We start from the raw sequence: 26,751 nt of genomic DNA on the forward strand, positions 1-26,751 counted from the left end.
GCAGATGCTTTTCCTCCCAGCCATCTGGACGGGCATAGGACAGTTGTTGTTGGCCCTTCATCAGTCTGTGGGATTGCAACCATTAGAAATGCAACAAATCCAAACTGATACAGCATCAGGTATCCAAGTATGTGAATATCTACAGAGAGTTTGCGTGCTGTGCTGAGGCATATAGGATACAATTAAAGGAACTCACCGCGCTTCTGTGAGAAATCCAGCTAGCTTGTACACTGCTGTCCACGTCCGTGATTATGCATGTAACTTCAAATTCTTCTCCTTCTTTGAGAAGCTCATGGCTTTTGGATAAGGCAATGACAGGAAGAGTTTTGTGAACTGGAAAACAATTTAGAAGTGTACTTTTCATTAGCTTCAGAGCTTCCAAGGGGGGGACAAGAAAAAACAGTCATTAACTTTTCAATAAAATTTCAGGCCTTCAAGAAGCATCCAAATTTATCTAACATATTACACAGTTGTTCCCTTACAACAAGCACATTTCTGCTTCAGCCCCCTTAAAATTACATTTAAAGTTAGATAACATGCAAGAGCATAGGAAGAAACTCAAATGATGTTGAACCATCAATAAGATGATCCATTCCATGACAGTGATTAAAACACTGCACTCTAGAACTGAAAACATGGTGAGGATTAGCCACTGAAGAACCACAGGCTAGCATGAACTGCAACTTTGAATTAGAAAATACCACTGACACAAAGTACTGTCTGACCGGTCACTGAAAGCCCCTGATGGACAGCCGACAGTACAACTCAAAGACTACAGCACACCCACCTCTGAAAGCACCACAACCCTCTGCTCATGGTGATGGTTCAAGGTGGCTGGAGCCAAGACTGTGGACAAGTTTGTCACCCAACAGTAGGTGACATGGGCTAGCTGTACCCCTGTTCTGCTACAGGGTGTCTTTTGTCAACAGCTAAGTATATCTGAGGACTATGTATCTCCTGTCTCCACAAAGCTCTTTGGCTTTTCTTCTGTTCCCTCTGCAATTTGTTTTTTCTGTTTCCTTCAACCTTTTCTTCAACTTCTTCTCATTTATGAGTTTTATGAGACTCCAGTGAACTTCCCACTAGGGCTTTTATGCAGGAAGACTTACTCTCAAACTGTGAATGGAACTTATATCAGATAAGGTCTTCCAGACTCTTTCCTGCCTCTGACACAAGCTTTGTAGTTGTCTGAGGTAAATGACACAAAACTTAGGAAAATGCCACACTTTTCAGCCATTCATACTTTAACAATAATGTTTTCCTCATGCTGCTGTAAGCAGCTACAGAAGAGAACAAAGAAACATGTTTGCTCTCCTCAGATATAAAGGCTGACATGAAAATCTCCCCGGCATTCAGCAGTACCCAAGAGACAGGAGGAAGCCGGTGCAGAAGGCGTGCTGTGTTCTCTCCCACCAGAAACATCTATGAACAACAACAAAAAAGTCATTAAGTCCATAAAGCCCCTCATTGTTTTGAGAAAGGCTGGACATAAACGCTCCCCGTGCTACTGTAGCAGGGCTGGTGTATGTCAGTACGCGTGCACAGCTCTCTGTTTCATGGATGCTTCTTCTGTCCTTCTGTGCCAGAAGCCTGGAGGTCTGAGTGCCAGTTATGATTACAAAAACATCGCCCACCAAAGGGTCTCCAATGCATTTAGATCCTCACCCAAGGAGAAAGTGGGAGTTTTACCTGGTGAACTCAATGAGGACTGAACGCTGCAGCACAGTAATTATGACACTGAGGATGATAATGTTGTTCTGCTTTTGATGGCCTTCAGCAGATGCTTCCACTTACTTCATGCTTCCCCCCAAACAGAGAACACAGGCATATTGCCCAGGTTCTGCTAGCCACCAACAACCCACCACCAGTGGCTGGATGGCAATGGATGCTAGGTCAGCACTTCCCATCTGAAGACACTGATGTATTGAGCAGGTACAGATTTTATCCCACTAAAAAGTGAAATATTCCAATAGTAAAACTTGCACTTTCCTATTTCAGAGAAACATCAACAAATTTCTTTCTTTGGCCATCACTGGGAAAAAGAAAACCAAACAGCTGAAAGAAAACCTTGTTACAGAACAAACAAGAGAGACAGCAAGAACAGACTTGATTTCTGTCGTCAAAGGAGAATGGCTGAGATGGCTGTACTGATCATCCAACTTTTGCTCTTTTCTCATTAATTGAAATTTAGTATTCATTAGAATTCACTGCATCACAGTTCCCAAATCACCAGGAACAAGTCTTCAATTTGCCACAGCAAACTCCACACTTGAGATGAACCCCACTGCCCATCCCCTGCCCCACTACTGAAGAGCAGAGCATCAAGCTGGCCGCATAGACCTAAGCCGGTCACACAGCCCCCACCACGGAGCAAACATCAATGAGTGTTTCATCACAAAACAGGGCATCCCCTCCTTCACCAACATGAGGGGTGATGCTGATGGTGGCCTGGCCTCAGCACAGAGAAGGCAGTGGGGGAAGCACACCAGCCCCAGCAGCCCCAGAAGCACCGCTGTGTCACCATCACTGATGCCTGGATGCCTCTGGAAGCACAAAGCCACCAACACAGCCCCTGCCCCTGCCCCTCTGCTTTCAGCAACAGAAACCCAATGGGACACCTCTGCTGCATGAACACAAGTGCCCTTGCAGCCAACAGAAACTCCCGGTGCACAACCTATGCGTGTGCACGGACAGGGAATGCTCCCTCCCCAGACCTCACTGCAGCCTTTGTCTCATGCACACGCCTTAGCGGGGACACGCTCTCAGCTGCACCCAGGGGTTACAAAAGCCCCAGAGCTACGTGAAGACAACCTCATTTACTTGCCTCTGAGGAAATGCCGAGCCAGCCCGGCTTGATGAACCACTCCCTCCACTTCTCTCCTGGGTATTTATACAGTGGATTTATGACGCTCGGGGTAACCCCAGGCTCCAAACTGCCCAGACAAAACCAGCCTGCAACGCCCTACACAGCTGGGCGCTGGGCTTCTACCTCCCAACACACTCAACCAGCCAACCCTAGGGCACAAGGGTGTGTGAAGGTCAGAGGCAGGCATCAGCAACAGGTTTGCAGAGCATATTGCAAGTGTTGTGTATCACAGCTCAGCCAGAACTCACTCCTCATCATGATCTGGACACGTGGTTGCTGTTGTGACCATCCTCACAAAGATGGAGACAAACAAGGGCCCTCTGCTCCCCCAAGCTCTGCCTCTTCACTGAATCCTTCCTCTTCAGTGCCATCAGTTCCTTTTGCTGTCACTTGTGGGCAACAGACATGAGAGTCAGGCCTGTGATTCAGACCCAAATCTCCACTTTGCATGCAGAAACCTGTCCAAACCTGAGGGTTTGTGCTCAAAACAACAGCATAATCCAAATTACTTAGAATGGTGAAAAAAAACACCTGGAAATCACTAGGAACAGAAAATAAACATGATCATGGCCAGAGCTGCTTAGCACAGCTACAAGTCGAGTGTCCTACAACCAATCTGTACACCAACACAACTGCCCAGAACAAGCTTTCTAAGACCCCATCTTCCTTTGGACAGCCTGTAGCAGCCACAGGTGCGAGAGTAATCCCCTGGTGCGCAAGCATCTCTGGTTTCGAGTAGGAGAAGACTCCAAAAGCCCCCAGAGGAGACCACCACCTCCATCCTCCCCATGAAAAGGTTAGGACAAAGGTGAGGTTTCACAGCACTTCCCATCAGCTCCTGGAAAGTGAAGGGTAAAATCAGGTGCTCTACAAGAAGGCAACATTTTGGTGTTACCTGGCCTCACGTTCAGAAAAATGTGCTCGGATATTTTCTCAACTCCGTTGTGCTTAGCCAAGCACTGGTAGCAGCCCTTAAACGACCTCTGCACATTCTTTATAATGATGCCTTCCTGGGGATTGGGAATGAACGTCATATTTTTGGGGAGACGTCTGCCATCGCATTTTCTCAGCGTGAAATTTGAAACATCTGGATCTGTTAGTGGGCACACTAGCAGGATGTCACTGTCTTCTTTCCCATAGATGAGAGAATCAACAAGGAAGAGCACATTTGGATCTGTGAACAAACACAAAACCTGTCAGAGCAGCTGACATTGCATAGGGAACTTCTGATGACCCTAACTCTGCAGTCGGGCACCTACATCAAAGAAAGTTTTATGTTCAGCCAGTAAAAACAACTATTACCCAATTCATGTTTACCAAGAGACATTAAATTTTGTCCTAGGAGAGCAGCACAACAGGAAATGTGCAGTAGCATTCAATACCAGACACACGAAGGACTCATGTTCACTAAAAATAATCTTACTGCTTTTTTATTCGGAGATGGGAGATATCTTTTTTTGCCTTGTTTAGCTCCAAAACCTCCACCCTCCACCTCCAATAACAGTAAACAGATTTTCACAGACCATTAAAAGTAATTTGCTTTTAGCTAGCAGCCGGGCTGTAAGGTTTCATGCCCACAGGAGGATCTTGAAGAAATTTACGAGCAAATGGAAGTTGAAAAGCACCTAAATTATGGTTTTCACTTCTGTAAAATACACAATCTAAATGAACACACATTGCTACCAGAGGAAGCACCAAAGAACTTCTCTCTCTTTCTCCCCTCCCTGAAAGCAGGGGTTATTTTTAGCCTCCTTAATAACAATATATTAAAAAAGGCATACAAACAGCATATCTGATTGAAAAATCATCACGTAATCTTCACAGGGTAACTTTCCTAAAGCACTTCATGTCAGCCAACCCCAGCACACAAATATACAGTGCTTTAAATACTTTCACAACTAAAGTTAAAGCCCAATATAGGTGATGACCTTGAAATGCTAAGAACCTGGCCAAAAATAAAGGATGGTGTGGCGACAAACACTCTGTAAAAGCTTATTTCAGCTCCCATCTGCCCTCCCTATGGAGTAGCATGAATTAGAAATGTAGAAACGAGGAGAAGTTTTGTTTCTTTTTTGCGAACTTGCTTAATGCAGCTTGAATGATTAGAGGTCAACAAACCATGACTTAACAAGAAAGACTGAGAGAATCTGGTAAAGAAGATGGACAACACTCATTTGGTTTAAGGCAAGTACTGGTCTGAAAATAAAGCACGGGACATTTGCACAAGTAATTAGGAAATACTAACTTAAAGGGTGCTCATCGCTAAACAGGGAAGTTATTGGCTAGTTTCTAGCTTAGAGTGAGGGTGTAGTTTTAACTTCACTTGATACTGGCACCCAAGATACCCCCACGAACGGAAAGCTTTAAAGCAACAGTCTAGAACTAGAGGATGGAGACTACTAATAAATGAAGTAAGTAGATGAAATAAATGAAATAGTAAAAATATAGAAATAATAAGTGAAAAAGTAAAGCGTGTTTGAACAGAACCAAAGTGTGACATTATGCACACAGAGATACTTAGAGAAATACCATGAATAGCTGTCACTCTTGGGTAGAGAGAGAATGGACTAGAGAAATTCCTAAATCTCTATCCCTGCTGATAGAGACTAAGCTAATTGGTTTCCTCTCAGTCCACTTTTTCTCCAGTATGGACAGAGACAAGATATCTTCACTATGAAGAAAGTATGGCTCCCCAAGGGAAAAAAAGACCAGAGATCAAGATCAAAATAAAGAGATCTTTCTTGTATATTTAGATGTTTGAACTAGCTTGATCTTCGCTAAACTTGCTCAGATAGGGACACAAACTGCTTCCATAGATACAACACCAACACTTTGTGCCAAAGAGGAATATACCTATAGTCTGTCTATACTGTGTCATCCTTGGTCACAGAAGCATGGAAAATATGTTCTTAGTAGATTCATATGGATGTAAAAGATGAACAGCTGGCACCATTTTATGTGCCACTTGGGACTAGCAGGATCAAGGTTCTTGGTCCTGTTCTCCATGCCCAGCTTTACAAGCAGAAAGCATATGGGGTACTTGTGGCAACATCACAAGCAACTGAGCTCATGGTAGCATCTTCAAGAAGATGTAAGGCATCACTAAGACAAAGCCAATTGCGGAATAATGGCCAACCTCACAAACATACTTCATTGACTTTCAGGAACTTGGCAAAGTGAAGGTTGCACATTTTTTCACACAATTAAGACAAAAAATTAACAACATGTTGCATGAGGGCCACACAACTTCTCTGATAGTTTGGTAATCATGCTCAGTGGGAGGGTTGCCTGTATCCTGAGGTGAAGGAGTCATGTGGTGGAAGGCACTAACAAATCTATGATCACAGCTGCCTGGGATAATTACCATGACCTTCAGGAAAACAGTCATAGTAGATAAAGTCAACAATGTTTGTCACACGTAGGTAAAACACATGCCAGATTTTCTTTAGCCATAGTCTCAGGGAAACACAGAAGGTCAAGAAAACTCATGCATAGTAGCCGTCTGGCTATTAAGACAACTCAGGAGCAGTTAAAGGAGCATTCTTTAAACTGTGTGGTTACTAACTCAGATATCTTCCCTTGGGAAAATACTTTTCACTTTGCTGTGCTGGTATTTCCCTGTCTTGGAGAACAATCTTGCAGTTAAGTCTCAAAGGATTGGCAGGGCTCAGAGGAGGAGGCTCTTTGAGACAACCCCTGTTGGACAAGGAATGATTTCTGCAAAAAAGGTGGATGTTGTAGGACTTTTTTCCATCAATAGGGAAGAAAGATCACCAGAGCTATGTGAAGAAGCAGGAAAATAACTGTCTTCCTTGGAAAGGAAAAGAGAATGCCAGGATTGGTACACTGTCAGCTTGAGGGCAGCTGATGAAGCCACGTATCAGGAGCCAACAAAAGATGAGAAGAAAAAACAGGGTAATAAAGGATTGCAAAAATGTGTCAGAGCAGGGGTGCTCTTCCCAAGTTGGACACTTCTGATCAGTCACAAGGTAGATCAGAAGCTGGAGGTGGAGGAATCATTGCTGGCTTAAGCCCTGAAAATGCAGCCTCAAAAAGCCAAATACTTTAGCTACATGTCTCAATAAATCAAGTGCTTGGGGCCAAACCTTACATGACTTACTGCTTACTTCCTCACAGTACAATTGACTCATACAACTGATTCAGGTCACTTGGCTAGCTTCTAGAAAGACAGCTCAGGTATATTTCACCACAAGCAACAGGGATGTAAAGAGAAACTCATCCAGAACATTGCTCTCATGACAAAGCCATTACAAGCAAAGCTGGGAGTGAGTTTTCTTTCTACTGACAGGGAAGATGATTTCTTGTATCAGACTCTGTTCTCCCTTTGTTCATCAAATACATTCCCTCCTCCAGCATTTACTGTCCTATTATATTGAGAGTGGGAAAGAGAGGGAAAGCAAAAATAATGCCTTAATTGATATTTACCTTTAACAAAAACATAAAAGGAGTTGACGATACTCCCTTTGCTTTTGCATGTGTATCTCCCCGTGTCTCTGACTGTTGCATTTTTGGTGTACCACTCTTTCTCATTGGAACTCCTTGCTTTTGCAGATGGGTCCGAGTTCTGGAAATTCCAAGTCACAGGTCCATTCTCGTTGCACCTCAACCTTAATTCCTCCCCTTTATTAACAACCAATGAAGCTTCTTCATGGGGCAGTGAACCACCTGGTGGAAAAAAAAAAAGCACAAAATACAATGCCTGTCAATACAACACTCCCTTTTTTTCTGCAGCAACCTGTTATTTATAGTTGTATATGTGCAGTTAACATTTTGGGAGTTATTTCTTTAAAATACTAAGCTGCAGTGGCACTGTGAAATTCTACTGACACCTTTTGGCTTTTAAGACTTTCGGTACACAGAGCAAGTAACCACTGCAGATAGAAACTGGCCTTTAAAAACCCATTTGAAACTCGTTTCAGATGCACCCGTTTCTGCAATGGTTTGGCTTTTGAATGGGAACAGACCCAAGCTATTTAAAAATTAAATTCAAGAACATATGAGCCTGATTCTACATGGCAGCACTTTTAATCATTCTTTGTCATTTGCTCAATATGTTGCCAAGAACTAAAGTTTTTTTACTTAACAGTTACCTTTTTTAACTGCTCTCTCATGTATTCAGAAACTTCACTCAGACTCTTAGATTAGAAGTGTCCAGTTTAATGAAGACATTTGTACATTCTTTCCATGCTTCCTTAGTTTTTTAGTTGAAGTGCTAGTTCATCATTTCTTACCTCCCAAACATTTCATGCAAAATATTCTTCAAGCTTCCATCCAACTCTACCAAATTAGTTTTACCAACTCACCAATCTCCCAGTCACCAATGCTTCTCTAAATGACCTCTTAGCTTCATTTTCACTGAACACACCACAACACAACTTCTAAAAAATTCTCAGAGAATAAAGCTATATAAAATTAGCAGCTTCAAGTCACAATTCCCAATTTATAGTCCATACTTGGAGAAAAAAGCACGTTCAGACTTCTCTGGCTCGACAGTTAAGGTAACTCAAACGGGGGGTTGCTGAGTTAGCATTCTTAGTGAACCTACAAAATGGAGCTCATAGCTGAAAATGCAGATTAAATTCTTACTACTACGGAACTACTTGAACACCAGAAGAACATACACAAACCCTGAGGTTGTCTAGCAGGAACAAACCCTTTGCTTTTCAGAGTAGCTCTTTAGTCCTTAGCTTTAGTAATCCTTAGCTTACAATAACAGTGCTGTAAGCTACCGTGCCTCTCATGTGAAGCATAGTTGTACAAGACTGTACAACAGCCATATGCAGTAGTAGAGTCATGCCACTGAAAATACTACTTGCATTCAAAACTACACTGTGTCTCCGTGCAGAGACTGAGTTTCTCTACCCACGCAGATAACAACAGACGTTCAAGCAAAACAATCGGATAATTAGTTGGGATGAGGTTATGTACTCCAGACTTAATTCATTCATCTCACAGCTTTAGTTGTTCTTAAGACATATACTGGATTAAGACCAGGTCAGGTAACTGCTCCTCTTCCTGACAAATCCACCACACAGCAGGAAGCAATGGACAGCCAGACCACCTGCAGAGTCCCATTACTTGGCTTGTGTTCTGGGTTTTGGAGGGAACCCTTGCTCTCTCACCATGTCCCTGGGAAGAAGATTTATTTATCAGTGCTAAACCACGCAGGCAATCATTTTTCTAGCACTACCAGAAATTTTTCACATGAGATCCACTAACCCTGCATATACGCTTCCGTTACTGAACGCCTAAACAACCACCCTAGAAATAGTAATTGCCAGAAAAGGGCCAGAAAATCCCCACTTTTAATTTCAAATCTGTTATCTCAAAGTGCAAGTGTGAACCTGAGCTGTGACACAGCAGCTCAAACAAGGAAAATTAAATTCCTAGGTCTCAGGAGCACAGGTCCCAGCCAGCAGTGGCTCAGCAGACAGAAGAGCTGGAAAAACCCTTTGCCCTGGACACAGAAGTGCCTGATGCCAGGTTAGAGGGAAGGAGACCTCTGATTTGCAAACCCCTCTGATCAGAGCCAGCCACTTTTGGCACATGAGAAGAGAAAGATGTCTGAGGTGGTCTCTTGGGAATGTTTTTGGCAGACTTCTCTGCTGCTCCCACAGACCATAGGGTACTTCAGTGACACATTACATGAGTGGCATAATACAGCAAGAGTGCAATGTGATATACCCACCCTGGCACTCAGTCCTCAGATGAGTCAGGGAAGGCTGCAAAACGAGAAGGTAAGGACATCCTTCTCTGGCAGAAAGGTATCAGCCTGTGCCCTGCCAGGGGGTGCATGTGAAGCCAGGCTGGGAAGGACCATGAAGCCCACTTTGTGCCACCACCAAGGAGCATGGCACCGGGTAGGTCACAAAGCCCCCACCACGGAGCAAACACCAATGAGTGTTTCATCACACACAGGGCATCTCCTCCTTCACCAGCATGAGGGGTGATGCTGATGGTGGCCTGGCCTCAGCACAGAGAAGGCAGTGGGGGAAGCACACCAGCCCCAGCAGCCCCAGAAGCACCACTGTGTCACCATCACTGATGCCTGGATGCCTCTGGAAGCACAAAGCCACCAACACAGCCCCTGCCCCTGCCCCTCTGCTTTCAGCAACAGAAACCCAATGGGACACCTCTGCTGCATGAACACAAGTGCCCTTGCAGCCAACAGAAACTCCCGGTGCACAACCTATGCGTGTGCACGGACAGGGAATGCTCCCTCCCCAGACCTCACTGCAGCCTTTGTCTCATGCACACGCCTTAGCGGGGACACGCTCTCAGCTGCACCCAGGGGTTACAAAAGCCCCAGAGCTACGTGAAGACAACCTCATTTACTTGCCTCTGAGGAAATGCCGAGCCAGCCCGGCTTGATGAACCACTCCCTCCACTTCTCTCCTGGGTATTTATACAGTGGATTTATGACACTCAGGGTAACCGCAGGCTCCAAACTGCCCAGACAAAACCAGCCTGCAATGCCCTACACAGCTGGGCGCTGGGCTTCTACCTCCCAACACACTCAACCAGCCAACCCTAGGGCACAAGGGTGTGTGAAGGTCAGAGGCAGGGCATCAGCAACAGGTTTGCAGAGGAAATGGGCACATTAGAGGTGCAGAGGGTAGATTAAGGTCATGCCTGACCCACGAAATGAGTGTGGATCTATCAAACCACCCACAGCACTTCAATGATGTGCTGTGCACTTTGCACATCACTTGTGCATATGCTGACAGGTGCTGCAGCAACAAACCCTTCCCCTTCTGAAGGCTGTCTCTTTAGTCCTACAAATAACCATCACCCGTTCCCCTCTTATTCAGAGCATAGTATTGCACAGTTGGACTGGATGTACAACAGCGACACCTGAGCTAGGGAAGAGGATATTTCTCAAAAGCCAGTACCACTTGTGCTCAAAAACATACCGTGTCTCCATCCAGAGGCTGAATTTCCCTACCCACGCAGATAACAACAGACGTTCAAGCAAAACAATCGGATAATTAGTTGGGATGAGGTTATGTACTCCAGACTTAATTCATTCATCTCACAGCTTTAGTTGTTCTTAAGACATATACTGGATTAAGACCAGGTCAGGTAACTGCTCCTCTTCCTGACAAATCCACCACACAGCAGGAAGCAATGGACAGCCAGACCACCTGCAGAGTCCCATTACTTGGTTTGTGTTCTGGGTTTTGGAGGGAACCCTTGTTTTCTCCCCATGTCCCTGGGAAGAAGATTTATTTATCAGTGCTAAACCAAACAGGCAGTCCACCAGCACCTGTTTCTTCCAGTGTCATTGGATATTTTCCACACAAGGTCCACTAATCCTCTACACAAACTCATGTGACTGAACATATAAACAAGCATCCCTGAAGTAATAATGGCTGGAGAGATTAAGAAAAACATGATTTAACATTTTTGCAATGTCTGTGACTTTCACCTACTCTTTCCGCTAGCCCTCATCCTGTGCATTAGGGTTAGGGTTAGGAGTACAAAATTTCGCACCACTTACTATCCACACTATCTAGTTGTTAGAAAGCCTTTAAAGGTGGTAAACAACACAGCAGACCATAACTCCATCCAGAGGCACACAGAACACATTATGTACTGAGGAAAAGAAAGGCAAAGGGAAGCACCCTGGCACTCCACAACAGGAGTCACAATACTCCGGTTGAAGCCATACTCAGATTCCAAGACAATCTTGCTATGGTTCCTTTTATGCAGCCTACATATTCTTAGCAAAACAATTTACAAACTGAACTGATGCCTTGTGCAAAGTGTTCCACCGTGTAAAAGGGTTGGTTGGTTGGGGTTTTTTTATTGCCCTCTGAAAAATAATGTACCTTCAAGAAAGTACGGCAGTGTAAGGACAACAGGTTGTAAAAGCAAAGTCTATCAGATGTGCTTGGTATTGTGCACCTGAATATCACCTGCCTTTTAAAAAGAGCAATTAAAATGGTGCCTAGAAAGATGGGAATGACTTTGTATTTCGCTTTTGAAGGAACAATCAAGTAACAGAAATCTGAGAGTTTAACCAGCAACTTGTAATCCAGTGCACTAATCCCCAAAGCAGATGTCTATCTGCTATCTCTTGATCTTTCCCCAGACAGCTAATGCCTCGCATCCGAGGCTGCTTCAAGCCTAAGGCATGACGGGGCTCTCCCAGGCCCACTGTTGCTCCTGCGCACTCCAGGAACATCAATCATCAGCACAAAACCATGACCATGACACTAACACTAATAATGTGGAATGAGTTGTGTTGGCAGGGTATATGCCAGGGATCATAAGAGACCCTCAAGTGCCAAGCCCCACAGCATATAACATCTGCTGTCTCCTCCCAGGCCTCCATGTTCACCCCAGGCAGGACCACAACTTTACCAATCACGAGTGGGATTGCGAACTCTTTGAGCTGCAGGATGGAGGACCCCATCATTACACCTCCACTGAAGGTTTCCAGGTGTGGGTATGGATCCTTACTCTGTTATCTGACCCATACCTAGGCATGCACCCACCCTCTCTTTATACCTTGGAAAAGGAGGTGGACCTCAGTGAAGGCCACCCCACTACAGGTACCACACAAGAAAAGGGGAAGAGAGGAAAACAATCCTCTGCCACTGTGGCTCCTGCAGGCTAGTGGGGGCAGATGATCCCACTGTTGGTCACATGCTGTGGATCCCCCTGCCAAACAGTCAACACTCCCCATACACTGCATAGCCAGAGTACCACACTGGGATTCTGATGACCCTCTCGAGTTGACCTCTAGGGCAACTAGCAGGTAGTTATATGCTAACAAAGTATGTGGATAATGCCAAATATTTTATAATTAAAAATATTTTAAAAAACCCTCCAACAAGCAAATTAACAACAACAAAAAAAAACATTCAGAGTTGGACAGCCCAAGATGCATTTTGGATGTTCAAAATTTGTGTCCACAGCTGAAAAGAGTCACTTCCACTGCCCTAGCTTCCCCCTGTAAGATAACAAATCTGAGTTAAAAACTACAATGCTGGGATCACTTGTGAACAAGGCTGGGTAACTGAAAAAAAAAAGCAGCAGCAGAGTGTATGACTATATTACAAGCAGCTTCCTAAGCCCTAAAAATGAAGGGAGATGGAGGAAAGAGGGGGAGTACAGCAGTTGTGACTTCTGCATGCAGCAGGAACATCTGGAAAACCAGGCTGGAGGAATTAGAAAATGAAATAGCTCTAGATAATACCGATAGGAAATGCAGGGATATGATTAAGGACAGCAGAATGTTCCTGTAACAATTAAGGGATGTGCAAACAAAAAAAGCTTTGGCTAAGGAGTACACTGTCCTGGGAAAAAATACAGTTTATGCTGGACCTTTTCAGCCTCAGCCACAACACTGCTGTAGCACGGAAAAGCACATCAGGTGCAAGTCCACATCATGCTCACAAGCAACTGGAAACCATCTCCAGCTGCCAAGCAAACAAAGGAAAAATGGAATAAGATGAAGAGTCAAGCTCTGTGGATATAATTCCCAAGCCTGCCACAGACTTCCTGCACAACCTTAGGCCAACAGGTTAGTCCCTCTGTGGTCTCTTCCTCTTTCAACTCTTATCTAAACATTAAAAGGAACAAGAAGTTTGTGGCAGCTCTGAAACACAACAGATTGCTTTCAGAGAAAAAAAAAACAAAACAAAACGCAAAACCCATGTGCCTTATCCCACACTCTTCTACGTTAAACTTATCTCAAACATGGCCCAGGACAGAGGGACAGCACAGCTTCACAGTACAGCCACAACCTGCTCACATCCAGCACCAGCCTTTCTGCCAAGCCCAAGGGACTGTCAGCCGCCTAACAGCAGGTTCATCGCTACCCAGCAAGAGCAATAACTCTCCCTGGCTCTCCCAGGGCTGGAACACACTGTAAGGGCATGACAGGCTCTTCTCATCTTCTGCCTCATCCCACTGTGGTTGTCCATAACCTTCATAGTCATCAGCAGTCCCTGTGTAAGCTGTACAAACTGCACAATGAAAACAGCGACCTGACTGTGACCTGATCCTGACCATTATTTCTAAACCAGTTAACGCTTTTCTGTGACAAATGCATTAAGAAGCTAAACTACAACGGACAAAATGCCCATGACTTTCATATATGATTGTGGTGACTAGATACAATTAGACTGCTTTCCTTTCAGAGCCTATTCATTCTGGGCACTGGGATCATTTCAAGGGCTATCACGCAAACCTCACTCACCGCATTTTTCAGTTTCTCATCTACAACAACATGAGAGAGCATAAACAGGAGATATGCTTTATCAGTTAAAGTAGTGGCACTGCTGCAGATGCAATGGTCTGGGGATATCAGCAAGACATTGCTTGCAGGGAGGTAATATCCTCTTTCAGCATACCCAGTGCTGCTGGAAAAATGAACGTGTTTTCAGACACACAAATCTCCCGCAGGTCTGAAAGAAAAGCAGAAGCAAAACCGTCTCTTTTACACAAGTGCTGAAGTCCTAGCCAGAAGCCTGCCAGGTCTTCTTTGCAGTATTAGCTGGCCTAATTGAAGGGCATTGCCCTTCCAACTCTGTCACTTACTTGTTAAATGCACTATGACACTTGACATACGCTACGATGGAGACACATTTAAGACCTTTTCAATTATAGTTTCTCTGTCCTGACATTTCATGCCCCAAGGAAACATATAAAGTGTCAAACTTTCATGTTAATCACACTGAAATTACTTTCATTTACTCTCATGGATAAAATCTCCCAGATTTTTCACAGGAAAGATGCTATCACATGCTTACTTGTTTTGTTCCACTTCACTGAACAGACACTCTCCCTTACACTAGATGAAAAGTTTTGCAATAGCAAATGTCAATTTTAAATGATTTGATGCGAAAGCTACATCAGATCCCATTTCAGCTAGGCTGCAGGGGATAAGAATGCTTGCAGTATAGACTCTTCCTTCACAAAAGAAACTATCCATTCCAACACCCATGCTAGTGTCTTCCTCAAGGAAACAGACCAAAAAAGACCAAAGACGTGATTGTCCGTGCAGCACCATGGAATTTTGTCATACATAAATGCCACAAATCCTTGCTGAGAGAGCTCCTTTGCCCTAACTTCATATTGGAGACTGAAAAGTAACTTAACTGTCATTGGGCATGGATTACAGGGTCCAGACTGATTAGGCTTCCCTGCAGAACTAAGTGGTTTGTTTCTAATCCATCTAACAGAGTCAGTGCTATCTGCTGACCAACAAACTCTTTGCACGTCTTGTGTTTCCCAAGCAGAAATGCAGAGCTCCTGTGCTTGTGCTTGATCGGACGTTTTGGATCCTCAGAGGCTGTATGTTACTAAGAGGGAGGAGGATTCATGAGGACTTTGACATTTACCCAGCTGCATGAGGGCAACCACTGTCTTCTCACCCAGCCTTCCCCCAACTTAAGTAGACCCTTCATCCTGAATGGGAAGGGGGCAGAGGAAGGGCACTGTGAAGGGCAAGAGGCAGGAGCACACCAGCCCAGCATTCAAAGGAACAGCAAAGCCTACCCCATCTGCAGGCAGCGTGAAGGAGAAACCAGCATCTCACAGCACAAAGAGCAAGTGTGGAGTCAGCCAGTCAATTCCCATCCATGGCTAACACAAGAGAGGAAGTGGAAGGAGGCTGAAACAAAGGTTGTCTTTATCATCTGTGGAGGCACGAGTATGGGGAACCACAGAGGCAGCTGGGCTGTGGCTGAGACACCCCCCTTTGCAGTGACACCCCTTGTGAAGCTTTCAGCCCCATGGTTTGAGATTGCTCCATGTGGACCTGTATCACTGAACACTCATGCCCTGCAAGGGCACTCCAGAGGACAAGTAAAAGGCACTTCTTGCTTACCCCTTGCAGGGAAAACAGATCAGGTGTCTGAGGAGACAGCCAACTACACCTAAAGAATGGTTATGCACCCCTCTGAACAAGATGTGGTTAATCAGAAACAGCCAGCATCAGAGGCAGGTGGTAAGAAGACAAATCCAGCCAGCTTCCAGCCCCCACACATCCCACTCTTCAAGAGAGACATTCACAGGATCTTCAGGCAGGACAAGCATGAGGACCTGGGCTGATCCCCTGCCTGTGGGTGGAAGCCAGCAGATCCTCCTGCAGAGGGTCTGATCACAGCAATTAGCAATGTAGATCATCATACTTCCTTATTTCGGAAACAGGCTTAGCAGAGCAGGTTCTGCTCCTGACTTCCAAAGCAAACATGTGAGAGCTGCCCTACACATGCCAGTGCAACCCTCCCTCAAGGCAGGGGGCTAGGGGAAGTAACTGCACCTTCCAGAGACAGAGACTCTCCCTCTTCCCCCAGACACTCTGTTTTCCCTTGCTGGGGCAAGGAAACTCCAGACATGCAAAGCCAAGCAGCTTGCCCTTTCTGACTGGCATGCCTCGCTCTGCAGCTAATAGAGGCATTTGTCAAAGGCTGACATGTAACAGTATAATTCAAGTTTAGCACACATACCAAATGGCCACAGCACGATCAAACATCATGCTTCTTTCCATGGCTGGGTACGGTACCTTTTTGAGTCCTCTTTTTCTGGGAAATCCCAGCTTTGGTGCTTTTTCTCTTGCTCTGGAATTTCTTTTTTGAAGGAGCATTCTGTGGACCTTCAAGTCACTTACCTTGAAACAGCATGAGATACAACCTGTTCTAGGTGATTAATTCATTTTATTACAGCATGTTGGCACAGTATGGTCTCTTACACCCAAACTTCCCACCAAAGAAGGAATCTACAAGCAATGTGCTAATGAACAAAACCAAACCCAAAGCATGACAGACCTATCAGGTTTTTTTTAAACTTAGAATGGCCTAAGCTTAAAACAACTACCTGCTAACTCTTATTAAAAAGAAGAAAATACAAAGGACAGATAAATACATATGTACGTACACACACAAATAGGATTTGCATAAAGATTGAAATGGTTTGCCACAACACTTGTCAGCACTGAGATTTATACACTTACACTGATCCTTACTCCTACTGAATTATTGCCTTCTTCCCTCTAATTTCTGAAATTACTTATTAACCAGCTGTTCCCACAGTTAGTTTTATCAGCTCTTAGACACATAAATAAACAAATTATAAAGTAAGTATAGAGAATGATTAGCAGGAATGAAAAAGCACATTAATGCATAGTGTATTCAAATTCAGCTGTCATGCATCCAGTCTATTACTTTAATGGCTTTTTCTTCTCACTTCTCTCTGCTGACATTTACATTAAAGGTGCAGTATCTTTCAACTTCCATTTTGAACGAATTTTCCTTGTGATGAGCAACATGGGCTTGAAAGTGTGTTTCCTGAAATGCAGTGAAAAGGTAGTTTTAATGAAGAGAAATGAGAAAACTGGAGAACAGTGAATCGTTTTGCAATCTCAATTAATGCCTGTTTGGAAAAGGCTCAACTGAGAAAGGAGATGTAAGACTTTTGGCAATGCAAATTCTAATTATTTCAAGTCTTGGCAGTAATTTTATCAAATAGTAGCAATTTCATTAAAAGGTGCACTGGTAATCATCTACATAAGGTCTCCAGAGGGGAAAATATACTGATAATTGCATAATTATGTTATCACTGCTCTTATGATGGACCACATTAAATACCACAAAAGAAGCACTGTTTTCCACTTTCTCCAGATATTTAGTTCAGTATATTTTTCCTAGAAGATTACAGCAATAAACAAGATTTTCAGATTAATAAATACGTTCACCAAATTTTGCAGGAAAGGCACAGCTATCTTTTATGTCCGTATCACTTTGTATTCTCTTTTCCTCCACTGGAAGAACTGACAGATTCTTGAGAAAAACGCTGGGTTTAGTAAAAAGATAGCTAAAGCATTTCTATAGCTCTGTTACTGAAATACAACTCACTGCATCACGTCATGCATCCACATGGCACACGGATCCATTTAAGAAGCAGCTTTGGGAGTATTTCCATATTTGTCCATATAATTAACCCATCTATTCGGCGATTTTCAACAAACCTATAGTAAGTCAGAATTCCCTTGTCCAACTAGCTCACAAACTTTGCTAAAAAGATGTTGGTAAAAAATTGTTGTAAAGGCCTGGCTTTACAGACAATACCAAATCTAATAAACACATTTTTAATGGGGGTGGGAGGCAGTATATACTTATATTTGCACATGCCCTCTGAAACTGTGACTAGGACAACTTCTGGAGAATTCACCAGCATGTTCTTCAGAACCTCCTTGGGTGAACAAATCTCACCTTAGGTAATCACACTAACACCTAGCAAGATCTGTCACTGGTGTTGTCTTGTAAGTGCCTTAAATACAGAGATTTTGATCTATTTTTAAGAATGCAGTTTCATTTCCTCAGTCTTCTCGCAAGGAGATACATAATTCAGCCATTGTACTTAATCTCCAGCATTAGCAGAAGTCACACTTGTGTATTTTGCTTGAAAATTGTACTTCATTTTTTATTAATAAACCCTGTCACAAATTGCATATACATGGCATATATATAGGTAGCTGCTTATTGAAAAAGTGGTCCTTGTTCCTACCACTGAAGAGATACACAAGAGGGCATGGTGCTGTGAGCACAGCTTGCATACCTGCCTAAGCAGTGAATGAATGCCATTTCAGCATCCCTTCTGATAGTATCTAGTTTACGTATGGAGATCAGACATAGAGGGCTCTCTTCTGCTCGTTTTATTTGACCCCTTTTATTGTGCTGCATACCTCAAATCCTAGGTATGATGATAATTAGCATTACTGCAGAGTCAGCAATTTTATGTATAATACCTGGAAGTCAGACATGCTATGAAATAGGAAACTTCAACAGCTTGTGTTACAATGAACACTACTGGGAGGAAGCTTTTATTTCGTTGAAGATCACATAACTTCTTTTCAAAGTTAAAAAAGTTATGCTCATTCACTCATAGAAAGCACTTCTATGACATAAAACAGCAAACAAAGCAGCAGTAAAAGTAAAGAATCAGGCAGTCACTGAGCCGCAGAAAATGAATGCCTCAGTACCAGGTCTTAGTGCAGAAGAGCATCTAAAGCATATGAACAGAACCAATTCAGGTAAAAATACCCTATTAAACTGCATATTTAATATTACATTAAAAGTACTAATGTAGCATTTTTATAATGCACATTTTATTTTTAAAAAGTAAAAATATTCAACAGTGATTGTGAAAATATAATTATGTACATTTAAACTTACAACTCCACTAATCATTAAAAAAAATTAAAAGCAAAAAAAGTTATTCAAGCCATACATTTGCTGCCAACATTTTAAAGATAATCAAACTAATCAATTCATGGAAGTCAGTCACTGAGCACGTCTAGGCAGGTTGTGCTGCAGCAATAAACCAGCCTTTGGTATCTGGCATTTCCTAGCAGGTGCAGAGAAAGCTATTTCTTTATTTCAGTTCATTCAATACAACTCAATTAAGCAACCAGTCCATTCAAAGAGGAGCTACTGATCATGAGTTGAAAAAAAAAATGAATGTTTTCTTTCCGTTGCCATTCTAAGAATAAAAAGAGGATAAGATGAACTAGTTCTAAAATTTTCAGAGCACAGTGATTAGAAACCACCAGTTTTGACTACAGATAGGCCTTTCAGTCATTAATTCTTTATTTCAAAACATTTCTCAATGAGTTTTTTCTTCTGAATTGGCTGGCTTCTATGTGGTGCTATTTATTTAATGGAAGAACATTTCAGAATTCTCATTTCCTTCATTGTAATCAATGCAAATCATCAGTAAAAAAATCAATTATCTAATACAAGAAATGTCAACACTTTCTATTTTCATACTAAACATAAACGTGAAGAATCAGAATAAGTGTATATCTAACAACCTATATAACTGCTTAAATACAGGCACAGTGATTAATCAAATAGCGTTACACATTAGTGAGTGTAACACTAAATGCAAAGGCTATATTTAATTAAAACTCTATCTCAATGGTAATAAAGGAGGTTAAACCTTTCTTTACAAAATGATTAAGTACAAATGCAAAACAGTTAGAATGAGGCTTACTGTTGGCTGATTTAAATCATGATTAAAATCAGATTTACAATGCCTTGAATCAAATTGAAGAACATAGTACATGGGGAGGTAACTATTTTGTTAAACCTGGAAGACATTTCTTATCTGGATTCAGTCATCAATTTTACACCTTTTATCTGGAAGAAATATAAATGAGTTGGAGAGGACTGAGAAGAAAAGAGGAGGAGGAGTTACAAAAGATACACCAAAGAAAAGGCTGAAAAAGGTTAATCACAGAAAATTCAAAGATGGTATATTAATTGTGAATGTGTAAAATGGCGTTATAAAGAAGATGATAATCAGCAGTTCACTATATACACCAGAGCAGGGAAAAAAAAGGACTGAATTAAGCAACCAGCAAAGGATATTAAGGTAAGTATCAGGAGCTTTTGACCTTTAACAACTAGTTTTGTCCTTAAAAAATGGGTGGTAGACTCTGCACCACAAGTCTGCCTTAGAGCAGATTCGAGCAGTTAGTCTGACCCAGGGGGTTTGGAAGGGACAGAATAGATGAGCTCTGCAAGTCCACTCCAGCCTTACTTTTCCAATTCTGTGGGGTCTTCCCAAGACTTGATGTGTCCCTCAGAAACCCAGCTGCGGAAGGCAGCTGAATGTGTGAGAAAGTCAGATTTCATTCAACAAAGAATGAAGTTTCCAGTCCTGAGAGCTGCGGACAAAACCTTCAACATGTGATGTCAGTGTAGCCATTAACTCCTGAACAAAAAACAGGTTAAGAGAGCCAAGCGCAAGTTTTTAATCTCCTGATACCATCCAGCAAGAACCTAGTTACTTCTGAACAGCCTAGGTATGTGCATACCCAAAATACTTCTATTAAACACCTCACTGGGACTTTCCTCCCCCCTGAAAAATGCAGGCTCTGAATGACATGTTATAACCAGCAAGTTTGATTTCTTTTTCCTGTGTGGCTTTTGTACAAAGCCTTTCTTTAAAAGACATCCACTCCATGTTATGAGGAGCATGTTCACCCAGAATGAGCAGAGGAGCACTACTCAGCTTAAAGGACAATTCCTGAGGGGAAAAGAAAGGAGATGCAGGACTAACCTAGCATTTGCCCCGTTTCCAAAGAACCTGTAAGAGATACATCTCTCCGATTTCCAAATTTCCCTGCCACAGTTTTCGTCTCTTCTCAACTTAAATCAGCCCATGCATCCTCTTTATCACTTAGATTTACAACCATCAGTGCCTAGTTGACCAGAGAATTCTTCTCCATATCAGGTATTTAATGATTATGTCACATGATTATGGACTCAGCTGTCAAGATGACATTTAAAATCATAGACATTTAATGCTGTCAGCCCTCCAGTAACAAACCCCCCTGTAGCTGATAATGTTACTAAATGATGCTTCATTTTAGTACAATTTCCAGGAAGGATCCATATGGAACAGCTCGGGAGTTGCATAGCACACTAGCAACATTAGAAACTTTTCTGTTATTTAAACGCCTGATTACTGTTATAGATAATAAAGAGCCCTATGTGCTGTGCAAAAAAAAATCTGTTGCCATATGAAAAAGATCATTAAAAATCCATTTAAAGATACATCTGAAAACCTATGTTTTCAGAATAAGTCAGTATAATCCCCAAGAGTAAATCCATTGAGAGATTAACATTTACTGTGCTTTCTAATTGGTATACCCTAGAAAACAGGAGTCACATTCTCCCTTCAAACACAGATGTTTACACTCCCGTTACGCTTTTATCACTAACGGCAGCAATCTTGGCCAGTGGACAAACAATACTCTTCGGTTGTCATTAGGTTTGGCAACCAGCCAAGGAGGCTGTTCACATGCCTAAAACTATGTTCATTTATGACTGTTTGCAGGGTTAATTGTTAAAGACAATTTCGGAAAAAAAAGCCTTTTAGTTTCCTAAAAGTCACTGGAAAAGCCATGCACAGTACTTCTGCAGTAAAACAATACAAAAGAGGAATAATGATTTTAAAATTCCTTTTATGCCAAGTCCTAGCAATCTGTATATGCATTGTCTTCAGGGGGGTTTTTTAATAAATGTAGAAAACTATGTAGCACACTGAATTCTGGATCACCACTTTCATTAGATGACTTTAGCATCAGCATTCATCTTTCGCCTAAGGTTACAATGAACACCTTAAGCTCTGTTAAGGCTTAAGAGCCTCAACCACGGCCGATGAGTTTCCAAAGGACAGAAACAACTGCAGACTCTTTCTTGTGCAGGAGAATATTCAGAAGACATTCAGAAATTTAAAAAAGACAAAGTTTTACACTTAAACTGAGAGGGTACTTACAGTAAATGCAATGCATTAGGATATTAGACCTCATTTCCTCTAGCCATTCTCTGAACAGCTGAAAGAGACTTAAGGAAATGAGTCAAAATCCTGGAAGATGTTTGTACTAGATGAAAAAGAAAACAACATCTGTAAAATCATGTGTCACATGCATAGAGCAAGACAATGTGCAAAGCTTGATCTCTGCAATGACGTCCACCTTCACGGGGAAGAGAGAAAAAGCTGAAAAGTGGCTTAACCTTGAGCAATTACTGCCTCTCTTCCACAAGATTGATATGAGATTAGATTGGTTGTCATGTATTGTAGATAAATGTTTATGTTGTTGAAACTCTGATGCTGTGTGGTTCTTACTTCATACAGAGTTTGCTACTCCTTACCTTCAGATTACACCAGTGTTTACTGGAAGTTCAGGCTAGAAAGCAGCTTTCCTTCAAACTACAAATGCGAAGTACTTGGTATTTAATTTGACTGATCAATGTATGCCTTAAAAATCTATCCAAAGAATATAGAGGTATCACTAGAGTCTCGCACAACAGACCAGAGAGAAAGAAGAACAAGTTTCACAAGGAACTCCTACCAACTGGAACATGACTCAGAAGTTCCTCCTAAGACCTGTCCTAGTTCATACTTACATATGCTAAAGACATATCCCTTCTGATTCCACCTGTGTCCTGGTGCAACATGTCCCTTCTGGAGGTGACTCAGGATCCTTTGATGAATCCAGGCAGTTGTAAAGAACCATTACTGTTTGGACAATCAGCGATAGGTTTCAGGGAGGGCTGAAGCGAGGTGGAAAGCCCACAGGGAGCCAGTATAACCAAACAATACTACAGCTGCAGTCATCTGTTGACGAGAGGCTCTCTCTTGCAAAATGAGCACATGGAAATGCCTCCAGTCTCTGTGAATGGTACTTACACAGGATGCAAATGGGAGTCTCACTTCTTGCCAAATGTATCACATTCCTTATTATAAAGCCTGAAGAAAAAAACACGCACTTGCTGGGAGAGGGTTCCCAGTTGTAAAGGAAGGAAAAAGAGTCAAGCATTGAGCAATCTTTGACACTTCCATTCTGCCTCTGGCAGTGGCCTTGGGCCATGTTTCTGCACAGGAGAATCTGCCCTAACGTGAGGGAGAGAGAAAAGGAGGAGAGAGCAGAGATGGAAACAGGGGAGTAGGGAAGGCATGATACTCAGATGGTTTGAGAGGGTCAAGACATCAACCGAGTGACAGCAATCAGAATCCTTATCATTCAATCTTCCTCCTTCAAGCTCCTCCCTTGTGGCTGACAGGTAGAAGGAAGCATCATAAAAACAGACATTTTTCCCTCTGGGCACAGGGAGAGTCTCCTATTACTCTGCAGCTGACTGGGAAAAAAAAAAAAAAAAAGGCTGTACTGATGGATGCTGAAAGGAATCATGTCCAGCCTTCCATGACCATGGGATGGAAAGGCCACAGACACCCTGGCAGAGTACTGGGGGTGAGAGGCAGGGCAAGCCTTTGGGGAGGACAGCAGAGGTACAGAGTAAAGATTGTTCCAGAATATCACATTAAATGAGGACTAAGGCAATATCCAAATGGAAGGAAAGGTGGAAGTGTATGTTAGGATGCAAGAAAAACAAAAAGCAAGAAGGTGCTGCGGACAGAAGAGATGCATGGTTTACCCTCCAAGAAACTACATTAAGCTCTTTTGTCCACATCTTCCTTCCCTGTTTGCAAACAAAGGAAGAAGCTCTTGACGAAAGGCCAAAGAAGGACACTTGATATAAATTTGTATAATGACAGACAACAGGACTGGTCTCAATAGGGACTGTGGGAGATCATCCAGTCCAAGTGGCTGCACTGAGGCAAACCCAAAAGTACCGTGGGGTCACATTAGCTCCAGAGCAATCCACCACAGCAGATCAGCTCTGTCCTGCCTGTCACTTCTGATGTCCCCTGTGTCGCTGCCAGGACATGAACCATCACTCTGATACCTCCTCCAACACAAAACCATATCGGAATATTCCTCCATCTGTGTGATGCACAGATGATGCGCACACTACCCAAAGACAGTTGTCTTTTGAACAGCAAGTCATTTTTGCCTACTACACAGTGTATTTTTGTCTACACATTTGTTTGATGTGCCCCTGAGCTGAAGTCTCCCACAGGTGTCTGAACCAAGAACCAGAGGAAGGTTCTCTCCTTGCCTCTCCAGTACTCTGGAGCCTGCATCTCATGTTTTCCAGGACAGTCTGACCTGTTTCTCAGTCTTCCCTTAAGGACATTCTAATCATATGATGAAGGATAACTTTCAAGTTCAGGTAAGAAACACGTAAACTAAAGAAAGTTGGTGGGTATTGATAATTTCAATATGGGGCGGGGGAGTTACATATTTTGAGGAATAACCTGTTGGTAGAAGACTTTCCCACCCCTGTGGCCACTGCACTAGCATTTTGTGGGTATTTCTAAATAGGAAAGTGCCCAAATTGGCAGACGTCACACTTAAATTCAGATTATCAATAAACAAAGGGAGCAAACCCAGAAAGTTACCCAAACAAAACCATTAACAAAAATACTTATAAATCAGCTACTGCCCCCTCTCACCTCCCAGAGTAAAATGCTTACAAAGAAGCATGAATTGCCACTACTGTTAGTTCCTGGTACGTTAGTTTTCTTGGCTCCCAGCAGCATGGGCAGGAGCTTACGGAGCCGTCCCTGGATGCTCCCTGCGCTGGCGGCAGCGGGCGTTAAACACCTCGCACTGTGCATTGCTTCCTGGGATCCTCAGCGTGCTCAGTTAAGTAGCAAAATAACCTTTCGTGTTACGCACTTTCAGACTTCGGTGCCCAGGCCCAGATTCCTCACCGGGTGCAGCTCCTCGAACACTAGGTGCGACCTCCTTACAGCACCTTCCTCTGTAGACCTCCAAAATGCCTATAAGCCTACGAGCTGCACGGCGACTGCGAAAGCCATGTGCAAAGTTGCCCAGCCCTGCAGGCAGATGCTGTGTTTAAAATCACCATCCCTGTGCGCTAGTGCTGCAAGGTTGGGCAAGGAAAGCCCCTTTTGTCAAGGATGTGGAACGGAACCTTTGAATTTACGCCCGACACACTAAAGTTTCAGCACTGACAGACCTTCCTAAGGCCAGAGAGACACCGCTCGCCCTCCTACTCAACGCAGAACACCGGCAGTGCCGGAGCACAACGGCTCTGGTGCCTAGTCCCGCGGTGAGCCGTCTGCTCAGCCCCTCCAGACCGCTGGGCACCGACCCACTCCCGGGCGCGCCGAGGCACCGACCCACAGCGGGGGCGCACAGGGTCGCCGAACCGAACCCCAGGCCCCGACACCCCGGCCCCTCCCCGGGGAGGCTTCACGGCTGCTGGGGAGCGCCGGACACCTGACGGCAGCGGCTCCTTCCCTGCCTATTGTTCAAGGAGCACTTAACCGCGGGGACATTTTGTACTGATCACCAGATACTTTATTGTCAAAACAGCCCGGCCCGGGGAGGTGTGGTGGGGGCTCCCTGCCGGCCCCTCTCCCAGCCCCGGATAACCGCGCACTGCAAACAAAGGACTTACTGCCCACCACCACCCCGGCGGGGCGTCCCGCGAAGGCAGCGCAGGGCGATGCCAGGGCACTGCGCGGAGCTGCCGCCGCGACCCCTGGCACGGCGCTGCCCCTGAAGTTTTCCCCGCAGCAGCCCGCGCCTGCCCCGGCCCCGCGGAGCTCCGCGCCCTCCCGCGCCCGCGGTTCCCACCTGCGGGGAAGAGGCTCAGCAGCAGTAGCACGGCGTGCGCCAGCTCCCAGGCGAGGTACGCGCCCTCCATCCCGCCGCCGCCACCCCCTGAGCCCGGCGCGGCGCGGCTGCCGCTCGCACCGCCCGGCGCGCAGAGATGCCCGAGCCCCCGCGGGCGGGCTGCGGAGTACAGCCGGCTCCGCCTCCGCCGCCCGCCCCGCGCCGTGCTGCGCGGCCCCCCGCGGCCCCCTCCGCGCCCCCGCCCCGCCACCAGGGGATGGGCGCAGGTGAGAAGCTAACCCCACCGCCATCCCCGCCCCCCGGGGAGATCCTGGTTTGCCTCCGTAGTGCTTACCATGCAGACCTCAAACACCACCCCCCTAAAATAAAACGGTCTAACAAATAAAAACCCCAGTGGCTGAATATGCACACAGTGCCGTAGTGGGGGAGAGATCGCCCTCCTCTCGGAGCAGCGCTTCTGCCGTGCTGGGCGCCAGCAAGTGCTGCGAGGAGGGGTCGGGGCTGTAGGGGTGGGGAAGCCTGGGTGTGTGGGGGGCAGAATCCTCTCTAATAGCTCTTTGAGGTGTCACAGCAGATTCTGTGTGCACCAAAGGTAACGTTTATGCCCTGGCTCCCAGCGCTGGGATCTCAAACTGTGTCTGCGCTGGGATCCCATGTATTAAGGGTCAGTCAGAGCATCAGAAGTAAGACTTAGTGCTGTGACACAAAAGGAAGGATTGAAAGAACTGACTGGTTTGGTATGGAAAAGAGAAAGCTGGCAGGGAGATTGAACACGGAAAAGGTTCTTGCAAAGAGGATTGTGAGCAATTGTTTCTCATGTCCCTCAAGG

At 44.2% G+C, this 26,751-nt stretch overlaps 1 protein-coding gene across 2 annotated transcripts in view; it reads right to left on the reverse strand.

The window, feature by feature from the left end:
* KIT (KIT proto-oncogene, receptor tyrosine kinase) overlaps nucleotides 1-26,108 on the reverse strand; it is a 57,539-nt gene extending 31,431 nt beyond the window's left edge. Inside the window, exons 1-4 of one of the 2 annotated variants that reach the window (XM_062604228.1) lie at nucleotides 25,923-26,108; nucleotides 7,313-7,552; nucleotides 3,762-4,040; nucleotides 197-333 (exon numbers count right to left, since the gene is read on the reverse strand). In XM_062604228.1, the coding sequence (XP_062460212.1) occupies nucleotides 197-333; nucleotides 3,762-4,040; nucleotides 7,313-7,552; nucleotides 25,923-25,992 (726 nt within the window). In that variant the 5' untranslated portion in view covers nucleotides 25,993-26,108. The remainder of the gene's footprint in view (nucleotides 1-196; nucleotides 334-3,761; nucleotides 4,041-7,312; nucleotides 7,553-25,922) is intronic. The other variant, XM_062604150.1, reaches the window with a different exon arrangement.
* Nucleotides 26,109-26,751: the final 643 nt, after the last annotated feature.

This window comes from Pezoporus occidentalis, unplaced genomic scaffold (assembly GCF_034315485.1).
Source record: "Pezoporus occidentalis ecotype Australia unplaced genomic scaffold, CSIRO_AGI_Poc_V1 ctg1, whole genome shotgun sequence".
NCBI classification, from domain to species: domain Eukaryota; kingdom Metazoa; phylum Chordata; class Aves; order Psittaciformes; family Psittacidae; genus Pezoporus; species Pezoporus occidentalis.